Raw genomic sequence first — 21,855 nt, 5'->3', positions numbered from 1 at the left:
TGTTTTTTATTATTTCAAATTATTAACCTAAAGGACAATCACAATTCCTTTGGCTGTAACTTTTTGTAAACAAAAACAGATAAAGTACGTCCCTCCCTTTCCCCTTTAAAGGGCCCCTCCTTCTCTTCCCTGCATTTTTTTTTTCTCCACAGCTTATTGGTGTGCAAAATCATACATAAACCAATGTGATATACAACAATATATTCCAATAATGAAATAAAGGAAGAGTGCATGAAATCAAAGTCAATAAAAAGTCCAAAATACTGTGAATCTTCAAATATATATATATATATATATATATATATATATATATATATATATATATGACAAAACAAGATGAATATATTTTTAACGGTGCAGGAATCAAACAGGTGCTATTCCAAATAATAGGTGCAGACTCCCACCACAATTATTTTTTGAACTTCATGAAACCTGCCATCTACTGTTCTGGCAGTGGTAATTTTTATAATTGTAACGAGTAACTATGCAGCACAAAAAAAAAAAATGTCGGAGTAGAAGTATTGAAATTATCGAAAAAATGTAGAAAAGTGGAAGTAGGAGAAAAAATTTCTACTCCAAGAAAGTACAGACACCGCCTTTCAGTACTTAAAGCGGAGTTCCAGCCTAACCGCACACTCACCTGTCCCACGGTCCAGTGATGCGCTGTCTTCTCCCTCTCTGCTCTGCGGCGCCGGCATCACTGATGTGGGCACCCGGCTGTGACAGTTTGCGGCTTCAGCTGGGTACGCACTGCGCATGCGCGAGTTGCGCTATGCGTCGTGATTGGCCGGCAATCTTCTGGGACCTCTGACATGTCCCAGAAGATTGCTGGGAGGGAAGGCGAGAGGAGAACCCACTTCCGAGTGGGAGTGGGTACCTGTCAAAACTAGATACCCGCTCCCCCCCCCAAAAAAATGACATGCCAAATGTGGCATGTCAGGGGGTTATGACTATTTAAAGCGGAAGTTCCACTTTTGGGTGGAACTCCGCTTTATGTACAGTAGTGAAGTAGTTCTACTTAGTTACTATACATCTCTGCCTATAGGTAAGCCTTATTATAGGCTTACCTATAGGCACAAATCATTAAGGGGGGTTTACAACCACTTTAATGTCAGCTAGGCAGACACATCCTTAGTTTCTGGAATAAGTTGTAAAGGTTTTGCACTATGGTAGCATCAATAGAAAATGTATGACTGTTTTCAAGAACTTGTATTTGACATGAAGGTCTGATATTTCTCTGGATTTATATTTATTGGTGTTCCACAATAAACAAAAAAATCAACATCTTCAATAGTGTCTGCAAAAAGAAGACGCTTCTTGTTTTGATTTAGTTCTTGTAATGTGGGTTGAGCAAAGTAGAATTCAGCCTCTACACACATGTATTTTTGGTAAATGGAATGAGAAACATGTCTATGGAAATAGGAGCATGATCCAGCCAATTTCCGCCTATGATACATGTCGAAAGGTAATTTTATCAAAAAGGAACAAATCAATCTTCCTAGGACTCATTGTCATTAGGACATCTCCATGCATCATACAGATCCCCAGTTTCTAAAATAGAGGACAAGGTAGATGGAACATTTATGCGTTTTGTTAGAGGTGTCATAGGAAGACGTTCACAACATTTCCAAGACTATAAGATGGCCTGAGAGTACTATTAAATCTTCAAAGGAAGGCTGTGGAAAAAAATATTTTTGATGTATATTGGGAGCGTGTAGGTTAACTAAAATGATGAGATTATTGTCGACTGTGGCTGTCAAGATAATAAATCTCTCAGCAGGTTCTGAGAAGGAAGAATGGAGGTGAAAGTCCAACATGTGTTTGCAATCATAACACCTTTGGATTTTTTATCAGAATTTGCGAAAAAAAATGGTAAAACCCTTATGTCACCATGTGGATGGTTGAGAGTGCTTTAAGTGTGTCTCTTGGGACACACAGTATATGGCTATGTAGTGTTAATGTATCTCTCTGTAAGGCCGAGCATATATAAGGGCCATTAGGGCCTTTGGGATTTATAAAAGTAGTTTTATACCTGAGAAAGAATTGCTTGGAGTTGTAAAGTTAGTAGAGAACACATTAAAAAAAGTATGGTGCTCCTAATGTGGAACTTTAGTCAGAAAATTATATCCCAGTAGTTTACCTAATGCTGGCCCATTTTTCAGGTATAGCTATGTAAAACATGTAAAATAAGTGCCTATACTGTTTAAATACAGTATTATGCGGTCTCATCCTACTCTGCACATGCTCAGTGGCTCTTTTTTTTTTTTTTTTAGCATTGCGCGTAAAATCTGGGTTGCTGAAAGCCAATCTAACAGCCTAAAGATTTACTGCTCCTCAGGGGCTCTGGACTTCAGCAAAATGTCAGTTTCCAGCAACAAGTAACAGTAGCAATGCAGGAAGCAACTTAAAGCACACACTAATTTTCATAGCAAAATTATTAATATAGAATGCATGGTCCTTGCTAAAGAACATTATTATTATCAGGTTGGTATGGGTAAAGTTCCATTTGAATCTGAGACATAAAACGGCTATGCAAAGAATTTTTAAGAATTCAAAAATCGAATGAGCGTAACCTGTCAAGAACAAAAATCGACAACAATAGTAAATAAACCAATGAGCAAAGTAAAATACCAAAGTATGCCTAGCAGACTCGTCATATGGGGGTGTGCATAGTATAAACAAATTTCTTCTTGTCAGTTTACTGGGACATTCCCCATTTTGTAGGATGTTAGATGTCATAATTTGGATTTGTGACAGGGATAATTTTGTCTTAGTATGTAGCCAGTTTAGCGAAGAAGCCACATTTGTATGTTTGTTGTTTTTTTCTTTTTTTTTTTTAAATACTTTTTTTGGGCAGCAGAAACTAAAATTTCACAAAATGTGTGCATATGATTCTGGAAAGGGTTTGAGTTGCCTTTTTATCATGTAAAAAGTTGTCTTTTACATGAAAAAATGTAGTCTTGTTAGCAGGATTTATTAGTTTGTATGCTCGGTTTAGAAGTTCTTACGAAAATAGTCAGGCCAAGAACAATCTAAGTAGTTGTTGGAGATAAAAAAGGGCCACCAATCCAGGAATGCCCCTGAATTTTAGGAGCTACATGATCTATCTTCAAAATCTGTTACCTTCTTCTTAAGACTCTATTTCTTGTTCCTACGAAGAGTCAACCTGTTTGTTATGCATTGAGACAAAATCACCCTTTTGTTTTCCAATACAGGTAGTACATTCTGCCATATGAGAAACTTGTCTGAATATGAGCAACAGACTTTAGTAAATCAAGCTTGAATATCTCTTATGAAGTGTCAGTAACATTTGTTTAAGCTGAAATGCTGAGGCTGGTATGTCTGTTTGGGGCTGGAAGTTTTTTTTAGTAAATTGCTAGATTCATGAATCTCAGGCAAAATGGTGTAAGATAACAAAGTGTGCCTTTTACTTACAGAAGCTTTTGTATGAGGTTACTGTAATGGTAATGTGGCAGACATTTTAGCCAAATATTTCATGGGAGTAGCAGGATCTGAGTTATTCTCCTCTGCAGCCACCACTGAGTTCACTGTGTCTGCAGACAAGCAGGCAGTGCTTCTCATGTCTGTGTTTCAATGCCATCTTGGCAGTTTTCTGCATGGGGTTTGGAGAAGAAATCCATCAGTTGGCATGGTGGTTTGGATTTTTTTTTTTCCTTGTTCATTGACCCGATGAACAGCAAGAGGCTGTTCTGAAGGCAGAGGTGGTGGGAGTTAGGGGTTGACCGATTATCGGCAACACCGATATATCAAGGGCCGATATGCATTTTCCCTGATATATCGGAATCGGCCCCTGATGTTACCGATATTGCCGATATTTCAGGAAATGGATGAAAAATGGACATCAATGCATCTCTATGTAAAAACGGATGATCATCCATTAACATCCGTTTTCATCCGCTTTCGTCAATGTCCGTTTTTTGGAACGGATGAATGCCCTATTTTTCATCCATCAAAAAAACGGATCGGACGAAAAACAAATGTAAACTGACAAACGGTTCGTTTTTCATCCGTTTTTTCATTGGTAGTGGATGTAAAAAAAAAAAACAGATCAAAAAAAGGATCAAAAACGGATGAAAAACTGATACATTTTAATGTGACTGAACTGATGAACTGAACAGACTATGTGTGAAAGGGGCCTAATGGGCCATACACACTATAAGATTTTCTGAAGACTATTTCCTTTAGACTTACCACAACCATATAATATGAGGTCAAACCTAAACACTTTCAATTTGTATGCTATCTGGCAGGCCCTTGCACTACATAGAAAAGGTAAATCTGAAGTAAATCTAACCACAAAAGTTGGATAGTTTGTATCCAGCTTAAGCCTTTTAAAAAGATCCACTCACTGCCAAGTGTTTTTTTTTTTTTTCCTGCAGCATGGCAGTGCTCCGCTACCCATATCCTTTTTTAACCAAAAGCTTGCAAGTTGAACTTAAAAGGGGGCCAAAAAGATAAGATTCAGCTTCCAGGGGTTCAAGCACTGTGATCTTGGTTGGCAGTTTTTCTTCTTTTGTTTGGCAAACCTTCAGTGAAGCAAACTTTTTGTTTAATTTGCTCATCACTAGTCAGGAAGAGTTTTTTTTTCTTCAGATGAACTCAAGAAAGAAGTACATTTTCCTGGGTACTGCTTAGGCACAATAAAAATTTCTAGATGTTCCATAAGAAGAAAGCAGATCTGGAGTATTTGAGTTGAGGCCCACTTTAAGCTAGAGAATAAGTCACTTTCCTCATTAAATAGATAAAACATTTTCAAAGATGTATATGAAATCGGATCAAAACATGGGTAAGGTTTACCTGTTCACATCCTGTTTTGTAAAAATAGTTAAGCCTTTATTTCTTAGTTCTTTAGCAGCTGCCTGTCCACTAAGGTTAGTATGTCTACCAGTATTTGGTCTGGTGCTATATTTGCTCAGATGCTTCCCAGCAAATCAGAGATTTCAGGTACTGTCAGATGGCTTTAGGATGCAGAATGAATCAAGGTAGGGCACTATGCAGGAACAATCAGAACTAGTGACTAGCTGGATTCCACGATTAAAATAGTCTGGGCTGGATAGCAGCAAAGGTAAGGACAGGTGGCAATTAGCATACCTGTGATCTGGGGAAAAAGGTTAGGACAAATAGGAATAAATAGCATTTCTCTGTCGCTCATTGACAGACGTAGTCCTAGTTGATTCAACACAACTCGGGTTATGCTGCCCTCTACAGGAGTAGGACTAGACAGGAAAGAAAACATTCTGGCCACACCTTAGGGGCAGTCCCAGAGGGTATATCCTCTCTCTCTCTGCTACAGCAAATCAGTTTTTTTCCGTCTAGTTAGGAGTAAGGACCTAGATGCCTTGCTAGGATCTTCGGTCCTGGCAGGATTTTTTTCTTAGATTTTTTAGACAGCTTTTTTCTCCAGTGTTCCTGTGAGATCTTCAAGCAAGAAAGCTGGAACTGGGCGACGGGCTGGATGTTGAGATCCAGTGGAGGCCATAGCTCCGCGCTGGGTCGGCCGCGACATAGTCCCACTGGACGGGGACTGACCCTGCGAGTTGAACGTCTCGCTTAAACGCCAATGACCATGAGTCACGGCGTCCGTATTGGTCAACAGCCCTCCCACCCCGGTGGAGAGGGGTACTGTCAGGAGTTGGCGCCCGCTTGGTTCCGGTAGGGTGAGTAGTATGTTCCCCCTTTCCCCCTGACGGGTCTTGTGGTGAACGCAGGCCCCTCTCTGTAATGGTAAGGATGGGTCTCCCCTCTATCCAATAACATGTCACAGATCCCCCTATTGGAGTGTGATTTTTGTGAACAAAAAACCAGGAGGCTTGGTTTGGGAGCTAACAATCTAATTGCAAAAATGTTTAAATGATTGTAGTCAGTGGAGGTATTAGAACATGACTGTGATAGTATAAGGTATCCTACCTGTCAGAAGCCACAGGGCGATGTATATACATGTATACTGCATTCCAGATCATATTCCTCCAGCTAAGCAGATGCCTCCCGACGGCCACGGACCGCATACGGCCCGCCAGGGTCCGGTACCGCCGGCCACGCTGATCACCATGAGGGTGAAGGTTTGTGAGGCCGAGATACTCCCGCAAACATGCCGTTATTCTGTACAGGCCGCCGCCATTGTCTGGTAGATCGCACGAGGCCGCCATTTTGGTGTAGCCTCGTGTCTCCAGCATGGGGGCGGCCATGTTTGAGGTGACCCAAACACCTCGTGGAGCTAGGGGAGGCGCCGGAAGGCGTACAGAGGGGCGGAGCCGCCTCCTTTTTTCCCGGGAAGCCAGCCAAAAGACTTCCTGTCTGTTCTAGACAGCGCTGAGACAAGTTGCATTTGAAACTCTGAGCATCAAGTGGTGAGCCTTGGAGTCTATCTCTCTCTCTCGCTCTGTAGGGGTCCCTAAGCAGGTAACACTGAGGGGCTTTGTGGCACTGGGGGTCTGAAAAAAAAAAAAAAATGTTTGTTTTTGGCAAATTGATTTTTTCCGGGTAGTATCTGGAATTATCATGGACCCTGCCACACAGGTACCCCCACCTGTTTCCCTCGAGGGGGCCGCGGGACCCGCCAGTGCACAGAGTATGGATGCATTTACAGCAGTTTTGGAGTCTTTGGTGGCTCGGGTGGAGACGGCCTGCCAGGAACGGGGGTCAAGAAAGCGACCCCCGCCTACCCCTATATCATCTGATACTTCAGATTCAGATTCTGAGATGGTCATTGCAGCTGCAGGTCCCTCTGCAGGGGCTGTTGTCTCAGGTAAAGTTCCCTCAGACAGTGAGGAGGACGTTCATGCTTCTGCCATAATTCAGGAAGAAGCATTGGTGGACGCACTAGTTGTGGCGGTTCGGGAAACCTTAAGACTTTAGGTTTTACCGGCAGAGGCAACTGAAATGGAGATTCCCTTTGGTACTAGCACACCCACCAAGACGGTGAAGGTTATTCCTTTACCCAAGTGTTTTGGTAATAAGATTAAAGAGGAATGGGAGCATTCTAAGCGTACCTTTACTATTTCCAAGCGCATTGCTAGACGCTATCCGTTTGAGGAATCCCTCATTAAGAAATGGACGGTACCACCAGTGGTGGATCCACCTATTTCCAGACTGAATAAAGCCACGGTTATTCCAGTGGAGGACGCTTCGTCCTTTAAGGATTCGGTGGGTCGGAAGGTAGAAGCCGAGTCCCGCACTATCTTTTCCCTGATAGGGTCAGCCTTTAGACCAGTAATTGTCATTGGTCTAGTTTCTCAGACATTAACGAAATGGGCGAGATTGGTGCGCCAGGACCTGAAGGGGAAAGATATCCCCCAGGCAACATCTGATTTGATGGAACAGATTATACAAGGATTACAGTTTGTCTGTGACGCAGCCTTGGATGCTACCCCCCTATTAGGGCATGCATCTATGTCAGCGGTAATCCTCAGACGTGTGCTGTGGTTAAAATGCTGGTCAGCGGACCTAGGTTCCAAAAAGACCTTGGTGAATCTCCCCTTTCAGGGGAATCGCCTATTTGGGGCCACCCTAGATGAGATCATTAAGGATGCCACTGGGGGCAAAAGCACTTTTTTGCCACAGGCTGCTAAAGCTAAAGGACCTCGTAACAAGCGGGGACCTTTCTTTACCGCCCATAAAGGGTTCGTTCACTCTGCTGGAGCAGGTGGGAAGGGCAAAACTCCTCTAGGAGGGTTCAAGAAGGGCTGGTCGAACAAACAAAAGACCGACTCAGCCAAACCTGAAGCAAAGGATTACACAGCCTGAAGGTGCGCCCCCACCCGGCTTGAGGGTGGGGGGACGTCTTCACCGGTATTCAGAGCATTAGATCGAGCATCGAACACCGCTACCGGTGCGATTCTTCCCTTCCAACATCTAAGTACTACAGGGAGCGGTAGTTACCGTTCCCTGAACAGATCATTTTCTTTACCTTTTCCAAAGATTAGCCTCAGTTCCCCACAAGAATCGGATCTGGTTGAACAGACAGACCAAGGAGCCTCTTGCCGGGTGACTTCGGTCCCTAATGTTCAACCAGGAGAAATCACCACTCCTGATAGGAATCAGGTGTCTGATAAATGTGTGGGAACAGAGAACGATCAGACTTTGTCGGATTGCCGGGGCCAGATAGCTCTAGGGCAGCCTGGTTCGGATCCAGTCAGCTCCAATTCTAGGCTGGCCTCGTCAAGCCGGTCTGGCCGACTTGGACATGCTGGTCGCAAACGCTCCTTGGGAACTTCTTCTCAGGGAGTGTCTGGGGTTTCAAGGACCGATCTTCCATTGTGCTTTACAGTCGCTGGGTTTAATGGCCTGGCCATTGAGACCCAGGTACTGAAGGACAGAGGGTTGTCAGCTTCAGTTATTCCTACGCTAATTAAGGCAAGGAAAGCGACTTCCAGCAAGGTCTATTATCGCACATGGAAGACGTATATCGCGTGGTGCGAATCTTTAGGATTTCCTCCACGTACCTATTCGGTGACCCGAATATTGGCCTTTCTGCAAAAGGGGGTTGAGCAGAAACTAGCCTTGAGCACCATCAAGGGTCAGGTTTCAGCATTAGCAATCTTCTTTCAGAAGCCTTTGGCTACTAAGTCCTTGGTGCGGAATTTCATCCAGGGGGTGCGGCACCTGGCTCCACCAGTCCGCGTGCCCTTACCGCCCTGGGATCTTAATTTGGTTTTGTCGGTTCTGCAGAAACCTCCCTTTGAAAACATCAGGGAGATTCCCTTGCTTACTTTATCCCAGAAGGTGGCCTTCTTAGTGGCTATAACTTCTGCACGCAGGGTGTCAGAACTGGCTGCATTGTCATGCCAGTCCCCATATTTAGTGATTCATAGGGATAAGGTAGTTCTTCATCCTAAGCCATCCTTTCTTCCAAAGGTGGTTTCAGACTTTCATCTGAATGAAGATATTGTATTACCTTCCTTGTGTCCTCAGCCCAGTCATCATCGGGAACATGCGTTGCATTCCTTGGATGTGGTTCGGGCAATCAGGGTATACCTGAAGGCTACGGAATCGTTCCGTAAGACGGATTCACTTTTTGTGATCACGGATGGCCCCAGAAAGGGGTTGCCTGCATCTGCCGCGACTATCTCCAAATGGATTAGACAGACGGTGGTACAGGCTTATTCTATTAAGGGTCGGAATCCTCCGTTCCCTGTTAAGGCGCACTCCACTCGAGCGCTCAGTACTTCCTGGGCCTTCCGCCATCAGGCGTCAGTGGTCCAGGTATGTAAGGCGGCCACCTGGTCGTCGGTACATACCTTTACAAAATTTTATAAGATTCATGTGATGGCATTGGCGGATGCCTCATTTGGCCGCAAGGTTTTGCAGGCCGCAATTTGAGGAGACTGGTGGTCTACCTCGAGGGTTTTTTTCTGTTGGAATTTTCTGTTGAGTCTCATCTTTGATTGATGAGCATTGAAAACTTCTAGTTGGCACCGGTTGGGCCTTCTAGATTGGATTTGATTTCCATTTTCCCACCCCTCATTTGTGGTACTGCTTTGGGACGTCCCGAGTTGTGTTGAATCAACGAGGACTACGTCTGTCAATGAGCGACAGAGAAAAATGGATTTTTGTAAAATCTTACCGTAAAATCCTTTTCTCTTAAGCTCATTGACAGACGTAGTACCCGCCCCTCTGTTTTGAGTTGGGTTGGGTTAAATTCTCTAAACACTGCTTTGTGACATAACTGATTTGCTGTAGCAGAGAGAGAGAGGATATACCCTCTGGGACTGCCCCTAAGGTGTGGCCAGAATGTTTTCTTTCCTGTCTAGTCCTACTCCTGTAGAGGGCAGCATAACCCGAGTTGTGTTGAATCAACGAGGACTACGTCTGTCAATGAGCTTAAGAGAAAAGGATTTTACGGTAAGATTTTACAAAAATCCATTTATTTGTTATCCAGGCAAAGTTCAGGGTAGATGGCAATCTGTACCATATCCGTTTATCAAGGAAAAGGTTAGGGCAGGCAGCAATCGGTAACCTATCCATTCTCCAGGCAAATGTATCAGTTACTCAGGCTAAAGTCAGGGTAAACGGAAACAATCAGAGGTAAGGCATGGGTCAGGGTAGATAGAATAAATCAGAGGCATGGCAAGGGTCAGAACACACAAGAACAAAGGCAAGGCTCTCGGTGCAGGAGCCAGGAAGCTTGAATGCTATCACAAACCCTGAACTTGTGATTGAAAAAGGTCCCACAGTCCTGCCACATGTTCAAGATGCAACTGGATACATCTGTAGGTAAAATTAAAAAAAATAAATAAATAAATAAACCTCCGTTGACAATAAGTTAATTTATAAAATTGATCTTTACATTGCACACTTTTTTAAGGTGAGACAATTAACTAGCAAACAATGAGAAATGGTTCAGATTTTGAGATGTTTTTTCTGTGGCTTTTAAATTGACAATTATTTGTTCCCAGCATGGCATGATTGGTTTTAAGAAACCAATTTTATTGTTGCAGTTTTATGCACATTATTAGTTTGAGACGCTGAACAGCACCTGTTGCTTGCACAATGTGAAACAGCATATAGATTTTTTTTTTTAAATATATTTTGACTGTGGTAATATATTGGGGTTATAACAATGAAAAGAGAAAAAGGTAAAGTATTTATCTGTTCCTTTTTTTTTTTTTTTTTTAAATTGAGGTATGCAATACAGTACTTTTTTATGCAAAACTTTTTGGTTTCCCATAAGATGTCTCTTAATATCTATGCATATTTATTTTTTATTTTGTATTCCTTTTTTTAGGCCTACCGGCTCTCTAAGGGAAGAGTGTGGCCCATGATAATAATTCTTTGTCTTATTGCTGCTATTCTCTCTGCATTCCTGGACAATGTCACCACCATGTTGCTTTTTACTCCAGTAACAATAAGGTATTTTTATATACTTTTGTCATTTAATAGTTAAATATACATATGTCAATTATAATCTTATAAGACAGCGTTACGTTGTTCGTCTTGATATGACATGCACTGCAATATTGCTTCCTTTTTTATTTTAGTTATTGGAGTTGAGTGCTAATTCAAGTAAACTGCAGTTGACATAATTTCATTCCATGAGTTGTGCTCTTGAATATATATGAAGCTCAAGGGTGTTGCTTTAGGATTGACTGCATGTTTTTGGTAACACTGGCAGAACTACTACCAAAGCAATCCATATGACTTCTATGGGGCACAACGTGGGGTAGCCTGGTTGGAGCTTCAGGGATGAGAAACAGTGTGACGAAGGAAGATCATCTATTCTTTGTAGCCCATTCCACCTATCAGCAGTTAAATTGGGCAGCCTGCCCCCATGCAATCCTCTACCAGAGCCATTACAGGGGGTCAACTGGGACCCATTGTGACAGCTCACAGACTTAAAAAAAATACTGATGCCACGCTTCTTCAATAGGCAAACATTTAAACCTGGTGTTGCTTTAAAACATATTGCATCAGTTACAAAATATTGTGCAAAATTTAAAATAAAATGGCAAAAAACATACATTCATAATGAACTATACTTATCCTGAAAATCCTTATAGTCCATCTCAAGTGAGTTAACAACAAACCTTGGCAACCTCACACATGATCAACTAAACAGTGCACATAAAGTAACCCAAATGAGAAATATTCATTAAAAATAGCTGCAAGCTAGCACTAATTTTTATATCTCATCACCCTACAGAAAATGCAAGAACTAAAAAAGTGCAGCGTTGCCCCCTAATAGATGACTAAAAATTTACAAATAAAAATACATCAATATATCTAAACAACATGTATCTTGTGATAAACACGAAAATTATGTGCACAATAATAATAAAGTGCACAACCATATAAATGTGTAGTCCAAAAGCCAGTTGAAATCACATCCATATCATAACCAAAAATTGTTATACGTTATACATTTGAGAATTATTTTCCGAAAGATAATTATAACGAGTTCTTTTAATCAAAGTTTAGAGGGACGGCCAGGTCTTTGTAGATTTGCAGTGGTCTGATACTCCTTCCATTTCAATATTATCGCTCGCACAGTGCTCCTTGGGATGTTTAAAGCTTGGGAAATCTTTTTGTATCCAAATCCGGCTTTAAACTTCTCCACAACAGTATCTCGGACCTGCCTGGTGTGTTCCTTGTTCTTCATGATGCTCTCTGCGCTTTAAACGGACCTCTGAGACTATCACAGTGCAGGTGCATTTATACGGAGACTTGATTACACACAGGTGGATTCTATTTATCATCATTAGTCATTTAGGTCAACATTGGATCATTCAGAGATCCTTACTGAACTTCTGGAGAGAGTTTGCTGCACTGAAAGTAAAGGGGCTGAATAATTTTGCACGCCCAATTTTTCAGTTTTTTATTTAACAAAGTTTGAAATATCCAATAAATTTCGTTCCACTTCATGATTGTGTCCCACTTGTTGTTGATTCTTCAAAAAAAAAAAAAAAATTAGTTTTATATCTTTGTTTGAAGCCTGAAATGTGGCAAAAGGTTGCAAAGTTCAAGGGGGCTGAATACTTTCGCAAGGCACTGTATATGTTGGCCATTCCACACCTCCTCATTCCATATGCCATGGTGTACATTCCCTATTCCACACCATCTCAGTTTAAATGCCATGGTGTATGTTCCTTATCCCGCACTAGCTCATGCTATGAATCCTGAATTTTAGACAGTTTTCCTGTATTGTCTGCTGTTCATTTAATATTCCATGCTGACCCATTTTAAATCTAACAGTATACCAGTCTGTACGATGGGCTGTACATTTTATATTTCACATGACCTAATTCTGTGTGCTGTGCTGTACATTTTCTATTCCACACCACTTCATTCTAAACACTGTACTTACCTCATTATCATTATCACCACAGCATCCACTTCAATCCTTTGTAATCTGCCATGGTACTTAGGGTTTTGTACAATGGGATTTTTCATGTTTTTCCTATGGTGCCTTGTGATTTCTAGTTGCACCCCTGACTAGTAATGTTAACTGCTGTATGAGACTTGAATTTGTCAAAATATGACTTTTTTTAATGTTGTATAATCCTCCTACTTTTGTTGTCCTCACGTTTAACATACCGAACACATGCCTCGTCTCAGAACCTGTATATAATGGATATAAAATCATCTACTTGGCTGTAGTGATTGTAGTTTGATAAATTAATATTTAGATACCTGTGTTTTATATTAGTATATTGACAAGGACAAACCTAACATGTCTTTCAAAGCAACAATATGGTTTTGAATATGTCAGTCTTTTATAAGTAGGCTAAAAGTGCTTAAGTAATACAGATCAGCAGGACACCTAAGGGTTGAATTATCTACTCGGTTAAGTTTCACTAAAACACTCCTGATAGTCTGATCCCTGACATTTGCCCAAAGCCACTTTTTTTTAAGCAGTGTCCTTCATACTTTTCCTGAAGGCACACCAACAAGCACAATTTTAGTGAAGAGACTAAGTTTCGCATATAACAAAAAAAAGAAAAATGAACATTAAAAAAAAAAAACTTTTTGAAAGTAGGACTGAGTTACTTGCTAAAAATACAAAAGCAACATGCGAATTCTAAATAATAAAGCCTAAATCAATGCAGCTCTGTATTAATACATTAAATACATTTTTAAATGTAAGCAGTGTAGGTTCCTGGATTTTATCCTGTCAGGCTTTTGCAGGCCTTGCATAGCAGGGCTGTAATGTGATAAAGAAAGAATTATAAGGAGCCAATCAATTCATGTTCCGACAGGAAAAGAAATTGGTGTGACACCAAAGAGTGACAGAGAAGGGGCGTGTCCAAGATGGCGACCTGAGCAGACGTGCCTGCTGAGAGCTCCGAGAGTGATTTCTCCTGCTTGTAATCCGTGATTGCCTTTCTCACTTACCTTGGCCGATTTCGGTCCTCTGCATGCCCAGCCGGTCATCTGCCCGACCACAGCGGGCTAAGAAGCTCCATTTTCCGCAGACGGTGCAATCCCCGGGGCGCCCGCTCCCGCGCAGACTAGGCCGCAGCCGACTCGCTCCATCTGCAATATGGCCTCTCAGACGGAGCAACAACCTGTTGCTGAGGTCCCGCTGCCTGCCATCCCGGAGGTCATGGCGGCAATAGTGGCCTGCCAGACGGCGCTCACCACGAAAATCGAGGCGGTGCAGATGGATGTCTGTCTGATGCGGCAGGACTTTGATAAGATCCGGTCCCGACTCACGGAGGTGGAACAGCGCGTTGGCCCTGTGGAGGACACGCTGGCTGAACACACGGCCTCCCTGCGGGTCTTGCATTCCAGGGTGAGGGCATTGGAGTTCCGTGCCGAGGACGCCGAGAATCGCAACCGGCGCAATAACCTCCAGATAGTGGGACTCCCGGAGGGAGCGGAAGGTAGGGACCCGACGCTGTTCGTGAAGGAGCTGCTCCAGTCGGTGCTGCCTGCGGCCCGCTACTCCCAGCACTACACCGTGGAGCGGGCTCACCGGGTCCCTCCTCGCCCGGGCCCGGAAGGCTCTCCGCCTCGCACTACGATCCTTCGACTCTTGAACTTCAGAGACCGGGATGAGACCCTGCGGGCGGCTCGGGCGGCGGGGTCGCTGTCCTACCAGAACGCCAAGCTCATGATCTTCCCGGACTACACCGTGGAGACACAGAAACAGTGTCGCTCTTTTGATGCAGTCAAGGCTGCGCTCCGGTCATGGGGCATCAAGTATAATATGTTGTTCCCGGCTAAACTCCGGGTGATCGATGGGGAATCCACCCGTTTTTTCACGGATCCTAGAGATGCATCGGACTGGCTGGAGCGACTTCCTCCCCCTGGCTGAGTGGGTATTCCCTGTGCTGTTCGTTGCCCGGCGATGTTTCACCCACCCTTATGTTGCCGCTGGCTTGTGTATTTCCTCCTTACCTGACTTTCCTGTGCCCTGGCTGCCATGCTGGCGGTAACTTACATCACCCTTGTTGGATTGCGGCCTCACGCCTGGTCGCCCCCGGATGGATGTCTGCACCCTTTATCGGCTGGCTGGCTGGCTTGAGCTCCTTTGAATTGCATGCTCGGATCCGGTGTGTATCGCTTTCGGCTGCACCACACAGCTGCACCTGACTGGTACCGGTTGTGCCTTATATCGTTGCCTTACCCGAGTGCCCGTTGGCCCTTGGTTTCACATCACCTTTTTGACTTGACTGTTGTGGGGGGTTAGGGGATCCATGCCTGTCCTAGTTTTGGGGTCTGGCGGGGTGGGGGGAACCGTAGGTTGTTTTGTTCTGACTCGCACACTGTGATTTCTACTGTTCGCTTTGGGTTACTCTGCGAGCTCAGGGGTTTATTTGTACAAGGTTTTGTTTTTCTGGTTGCTGTTTATATTCTATCTGGTGTGGCTACGGTCCTGTGGGCGACCCTTGAGGGGGTCTGGACGATGGGCGGGTGGCCTGGCCCCCCGGCTTCCGGTGGGGTGGTGATGTGTGCCTATCCTGCATTGATGGTCCCCTTGGGTGATTATGGCGAAGGTTGATGTGCTTTCCTGGAATGTGCGGGGTATGAATTCTGCGGTTAAACGCTCCTTGGTCTTTACCTTTCTGCGCAGATATGCCCCGCACATTTGTGTTCTACAGGAAACCCACCTGCTGGGATCTCGTACTCTGGGTCTTAGGCGGGCCTGGGTGGGCTCCCATTATCACTCCACGTATTCATGCTACGCCAGGGGGGTTAGTGTCCTCGTGCATCGCTCACTGCCTTTTCAGCTGCTGGAGGTTCGGACTGACCCGGCCGGGAGATATGTGCTGTTACATGCTACCATACATTCCGTGCCCTTTCTGCTGGTGGGTCTTTACTTGCCTCCTCCGGTTGACCAGGCCTTCCTCTACACTCTTATGCAATTGATTGTCTCGTTTGATGTGGTCAATGTACTATTGTTGGGTGATTTTAATATGTCTCCCACTCCGGACCTGGATCGCCTCCACCCTCCCTCGGTCTGGTCTGACGCCTTGGCCCGTTGGATGTCCACCTTTTCTCTGGTGGACGTCTGGCGGAGCTTACACCCGTCGGATCGGGCGTTTACGTGCCACTTGGCCTCTCATCGGACTTTCTCCCGTATAGATTTGGCGTTGGCCTCTATGGAGGTGGTAAGATGGTCACCGCTGCCTCTATTTTGCCCCGGGGCATCTCTGACCATGCTCCCTTATTGCTTTCTCTCCAATTGTCTGATGGGATGCCGAGTGGCGGTTGGCGGCTGTCTAGGTATTGGATAATGGAGCCCTCTATTCTTGACGCAATGCCGACTGAATTGTCAATTTTTTGGTCACGCAATATCGAGCACCCTGACCCACTGGTTCTATGGGATGCCTTCAAGGCCTGGTTGAGAGGAGTGTATATTACCCGTATTGCGGCAGCCCGCAGAAATTCTGTGCAGTCTCTGGAGCAGTTGGTGGCGTCGCTCCACTCGGTGGAAGAGTCTTATGTAGCGTCCCCTGATGCGGCCCATTATGCATCCTTCCAGCGTGCATTGCGGGAGCTCTCGGTGTGCAGGGCTGCTGCCACGGAGAAGTCCCTTCTCTCGACGGCTCAATGTATTTTTGAACATGGGGACAAAAATGGCAGTCTGTTGGCCTGGCTGTCGAGGGAACAGACTCCTGTCACACATATTGGTCGGATCCGGTCCCCCTCTGGCGACATGGTATCTGATGTCACAGACATCAATGATTGTTTCCGTGAATTTTATCAAGCTCTCTACACCTCTAGGGTGAACTATGATGAGGAGGACCTGGAGAGCTACCTGGCTGGTGTCTCCCTCCCGGAATTGGATGAGGAGGCTAGGGTACGCATGGATAAGCCAATTACCTTGGAGGAGGTCCAGACGGCTTTGTCGAGGATGCAGCCTGGCAAGGCTCCGGGCCCAGATGGTATCCCAGTGGAATTTTATTCTACATTCCAGGAGCCCCTGGCGCCGCCCCTGGTGGACCTTTTGGCTAAATTTACAGACCTAGGTGCCTTGCTGGACTCCTTCTCTGAGGCCCTCATAGTGCTCATCCTCAAACCTGGTAAGGACCCAGAGGAATGCTCCTCGTACCGCCCTATATCCCTGCTGCACACTGATGCCAAGCTTCTGGCCAAGATCTTGGCCATTCGTTTGACTTCGGTCATTGAAAACCTTGTGCATGTGGATCAGACCGGTTTTATGCCGGGGAAGGGGACGGATAATAATCTCCGTCGTCTGCACCTTAACCTTTCTGCCCCACATCTCAACCCTGGGCAACGGGTGGTGGCCTCTCTAGATGCAAAGAAGGCTTTCGACTCGGTCGAATGGCCGTATCTCTGGTCGGTGCTCCGTCGCTTCGGGTTTGGTCCTCGTTTTCTGGGTTGGTTGCGCCTGCTCTACCGCCGCCCGTCGGCTCGGGTCTGCACAAACGGCGTTGCTTCTGCGGCCTTCCCTCTGGGTAGGGGGACTGGACAGGGCTGCCCGCTCTCCCCGGGGTTGTTTGCCCTGGCTTTGGAGCCGCTGGCGGCCCTGGTTCGTTCCTCGGAGGCTGTCCGCGGTTGGCGGATGGGCTCCCTTGAGGAGAAGGTGTCTCTCTACACTGATGACACCTTGCTGTACCTGGCGGATGCGTCCTCGTCCCTGCAGGCTGCCCTGGCCATTTTTGAATCATTCGGCAGGTTTTTGGGGATATGTATAAATTGGTCCAAATCAGTGTTGTTTCCCCTCGTTTCGGATGCGAGGGCCCGGGCGGCCCCTTCTCCCTTGGTGTGGGTGGGCGAATTTAAATACCTGGGGATCCGGATTACCAAAAACAGTGGTGACTACCTCTCCCGCAACGTTAACCCTATATTGGACCGTCTTCGCGAGCGCTGCGCGGGCTGGGGATCTCTGCCCTTGAACCTGCTGGGCCGTATTAATATCAAGATGATTTTTTTGCCAAAATTCCTGTATCTATTCCGCCAATCCCCGGTGTGGATCCCAGTCAGCTTCTTTCGTGACTTAGACACTTGTGTCGGCTCCTTTTTATGGGCTGGATCGCATCCTAGGTTGGCGCGATCTACATTGCAGCTACCAGTGTCGTCGGGTGGCTTGGCCCTTCCCCATTTTAAGTTTTACTTTTGGGGGGCTGTCCTGGTCACCGTCCATTAGTGGTTTGAGGGCTCTCGGTCGAGCGCGGCGACGCGCCTGGAGGCTGCCTGTCTGGGCTCCCTAGCGGGTCTCCGCAATCTGCCCTACCGGGGTGTGAGAGCGTACCCGTCTCTCCCTCTACCAACTAGGACTACCCTCAGGGTTTGGACGGTGGCTCGAGCGCGGTTTCTCCAACCTAATACTTGGTCCCCCTACCAGCCTTTGTGGGGCAATCCGTCCTTCCCTCATTTGCGGACGCTTCCAGATCCGCAGGTTTGGGCTGATCGCGGAATTCGTAGGCTGAAAGACATTATGCCAGTTGGTGAGTTGCGCACGCTTCTGGACTTGCGTGGCTCCTTTGACCTTCCCCGTTGGATAGGATTCCGCTACCTTCAACTGCGCCATGCGATTCGCGCCCAGTTCCCGACCGATCCAGTTCTCCAAACTGACCGCCTGGAGGATGTCCTAGCGCAGGCCTAGCTCCCCAAACCGTTATCTGCCCTGTATGCCACCCTACTTGTTGAGGCTTCTCCGGCCCTGGAGCGCCTGTGGCAGCGTTGGTCTGCGGATATACCTAACTTGGAGAGGGAGGACTGGGACGACTGCCTGGGTCAGGGATCGAGCTCGGTTATCGCTGCCAGGGACAAGCTAATATACGCCAAATTTCTACATAGAGTTTACTTCACTCCTTCGAGACTGCACAGAATGTACCCTGCGCGTTCGGCTGACTGTCCTAAATGTCTGCTGACTGAGGGCTCCTACCTGCACATGTTCTGGGACTGCCCGCGTGTGACGGAGTTCTGGGGTGAGGTGTTCGACGTTCTGAACACCCGTCTCAACCTCGATGTCACGTTTCCCCCGGAGCTGGTGCTTCTGGGCATCCCAGATCAGGTCAAGCACTCTAAATACTCTAGGTTAATGATATCTTTGGTACTGTATTATGCCAGGAAGGAGATAATTCTGCGGTGGGGTTCCCCCTCCCCTCCCACGCTGCCGGCGTGGAAGGCCCTGCTTAACGGGGCCCTCCCCATGTATAAACTTACCTACATTAATAGAAATTGCCCCCGCAAATATGAAAAGATTTGGCAGCCATGGGTAGACAATGTGACTTGATCTCCCCTTCACTGGTTGTATTATTGCATTATGATCTGTTGGATTTCTCAAGGATATTTTTGGTTTCTTCACACCTTGTTGTTGTATCAATATATTGTGCTCCCACTGTGCCTTTCTATGCATTATTTCACTGTACTGCTGTTTTGGGATTGATTTTCCCCGTCTGTTTTCATGGTGGCCACTGGCTACATTTACTGTATGCTGTTTTTCTCTGCTTTCCCTCAATAAGGAGCAACCTTGTTTGTAAAAAAAAAAAAAAAAAAAAAAAGAGTGACAGAGAAATTAGCTCATCACTGTGCTGTTTCATGTGTCACTGTCCAGTAAAGAGTTGGTGCATGTCCAGGGTTGCTTGGGCTTAGAGTAAGTGGGTTGAAAGTTACCGGACATCCAGTCAGAAAACAAGTACTGAAGACAAAATCTCTGCATTTAGAATATATATGTGTATATATATATATACAGTGCCTTGCGAAAGTATTCGGCCCCCTTGAACTTTTAAACCTTTTGCCACATTTCGGCTTCAAACATAAAGATATAAAACAGTAATTTTTTGTGAAGAATCAACAACAAGTGGGGCACAATCATGAAGTGGAACGAAATTTATTGGATATTTCAAACTTTGTTAACAAATAAAAAACTGAAAAATTGGGCGTGCATAATTATTCAGCCCCTTTACTTTCAGTGCAGCAAACTCTTTCCAGAAGTTCAGTGAGGATCTCTGAATGATCCAATGTTGACCTAAATGACTAATGATGATAAATAGAATCCACCTGTGTGTAATCAAGTCTCCGTATAAATGCACCTGCACTGTGATAGTCTCAGAGGTCCGTTTAAAGCGCAGAGAGCATCATGAAGAACAAGGAACACACCAGGCAGGTCCGAGATACTGTTGTGGAGAAGTTTAAAGCCGGATTTGGATACAAAAAGATTTCCCAAGCTTTAAACATCCCAAGGAGCACTGTGCAAGCGATAATATTGAAATGGAAGCAGTATCAGACCACTGCAAATCTACGAAGACCTGGCCGTCCCTCTAAACTTTCAGCTCATACAAGGAGAAGACTGATCAGAGATGCAGCCAAGAGGCCCATGATCACTCTGGATGAACTGCAGAGATCTACAGCTGAGGTGGGAGACTCTGTCCATAGGACAACAATCAGTCGTATACTGCACAAATCTGGCCTTTATGGAAGAGTGGCAAGAAGAAATCAATTTCTTAAAGATATCCATAAAAAGTGTCGTTTAAAGTTTGCCACAAACCACCTGGAAGACACACCAAACATGTGGAAGAAGGTGCTCTGGTCAGATGAAACCAAAATCGAACTTTTTGGCAACAATGCAAAACGTTATGTTTGGCGTAAAAGCAACACAGCTTATCACCCTGAACAAACCATCCCCACTGTCAAACATGGTGGTGGCAGCATCAGGTTCGGGCCTGCTTTTCTTCAGCAGGGACAGGGAAGATGATTAAAATTGATGGGAAGATGGATGGAGCCAAATACAGGACCATTCTGGAAGAAAACCTGATGGAGTCTGCAAAAGACCTGAGACTGGGATGGAGATTTGTCTTCCAACAAGACAATGATCCAAAACATAAAGCAAAATCTACAATGGAATGGTTCACAAATAAACATATCCAGGTGTTAGAATGGCCAAGTCAAAGTCCAGACCTGAATCCAATCGAGAATCTGTGGAAAGAACTGAAAACTGCTGTTCATAAACGCTCTCCATCCAACCTCACTGAGCTTGAGCTGTTTTGCAAGGAGGAATGGGCAAAAATTTCAGTCTCTCCATGTGCAAAACTGATAGAGACATACCCCAAGCGACTTACAGCTGTAATCGCAGCAAAAGGTGGCGCTACAAAGTATTAACTTAAGGGGGCTGAATAATTTTGCACGCCCAATTTTTCAGTTTTTTATTTGTTAAAAAAGTTTAAAATATCCAATAAATTTCGTTCCACTTAATGATTGTGTCCCACTTGTTGATTCTTCACAAAGAAATTACAGTTTTATATCTTTATGTTTGAAGCCTGAAATGTGGCAAAAGGTCGAAAAGTTCAAGGGGGCCGAATACTTTCGCAAGGCACCGTGTGTGTATATATATATATATATATATATATATATATGTATATATATGTATATATATATATATATATATATATATATATATATATATATATAAAATATGCGACATCTGGTTTTGTTAGTTTATCTTTTTGAGGGCTCATTTTCATCTTATTTTTGGCTGGAGTTCTGATTTATTGGTAAGCTTGTAATAATTTAAAATCAATTTGATCAAATCTTACAACAGCTCTTTACTATTTTTTGTTTTTTACAAAAATAAAAAAATAAAAATTGACTACATGAACAAGGGCTCTCAAGTGACATGTGTAAATGTTAGCAGTAGCATTGCTTGCGTTAAAGCTCTGACTGAAATCTTCAGCCCAGATGTCTGCATAAAGTATGATCCACTGCTCTGATGAGATCTTTTCTCAAGCTGCTTTCCACAAAGCTGAAAATCATACAGTCCAAAAAAAAAAAAGACAAGTTTACACATGCCTGCCAGTTAGATTTCATATGTAATATTTCATATTTATCTGACTTGAAAGAACATTTTTTAAATTTTTTTTATTTCTGATCATAATAAAAAAATATATACAAAATCCCTCCCTTCTAGATTGTAAGCTCTAACGAGCA

General features: G+C 44.6%; 1 protein-coding gene across 2 annotated transcripts in view; it reads left to right on the top strand.

The window, feature by feature from the left end:
• Positions 1-21,855, top strand: part of OCA2 (OCA2 melanosomal transmembrane protein) — a 524,044-nt gene that overhangs the window by 289,962 nt on the left and 212,227 nt on the right. For both annotated transcript variants that reach the window (XM_082246739.1, XM_082246738.1), the window contains one exon: positions 10,745-10,869. In XM_082246739.1, coding sequence (XP_082102865.1) covers positions 10,745-10,869 — 125 coding nt within the window. The remainder of the gene's footprint in view (positions 1-10,744; positions 10,870-21,855) is intronic.

The sequence above is a fragment of the Pelophylax lessonae genome (assembly GCF_965119305.1).
Source record: "Pelophylax lessonae genome assembly, chromosome: 2".
NCBI classification, from domain to species: Eukaryota; Metazoa; Chordata; class Amphibia; order Anura; family Ranidae; genus Pelophylax; species Pelophylax lessonae.
This window is presented reverse-complemented; position numbering and strand designations above follow the sequence as displayed.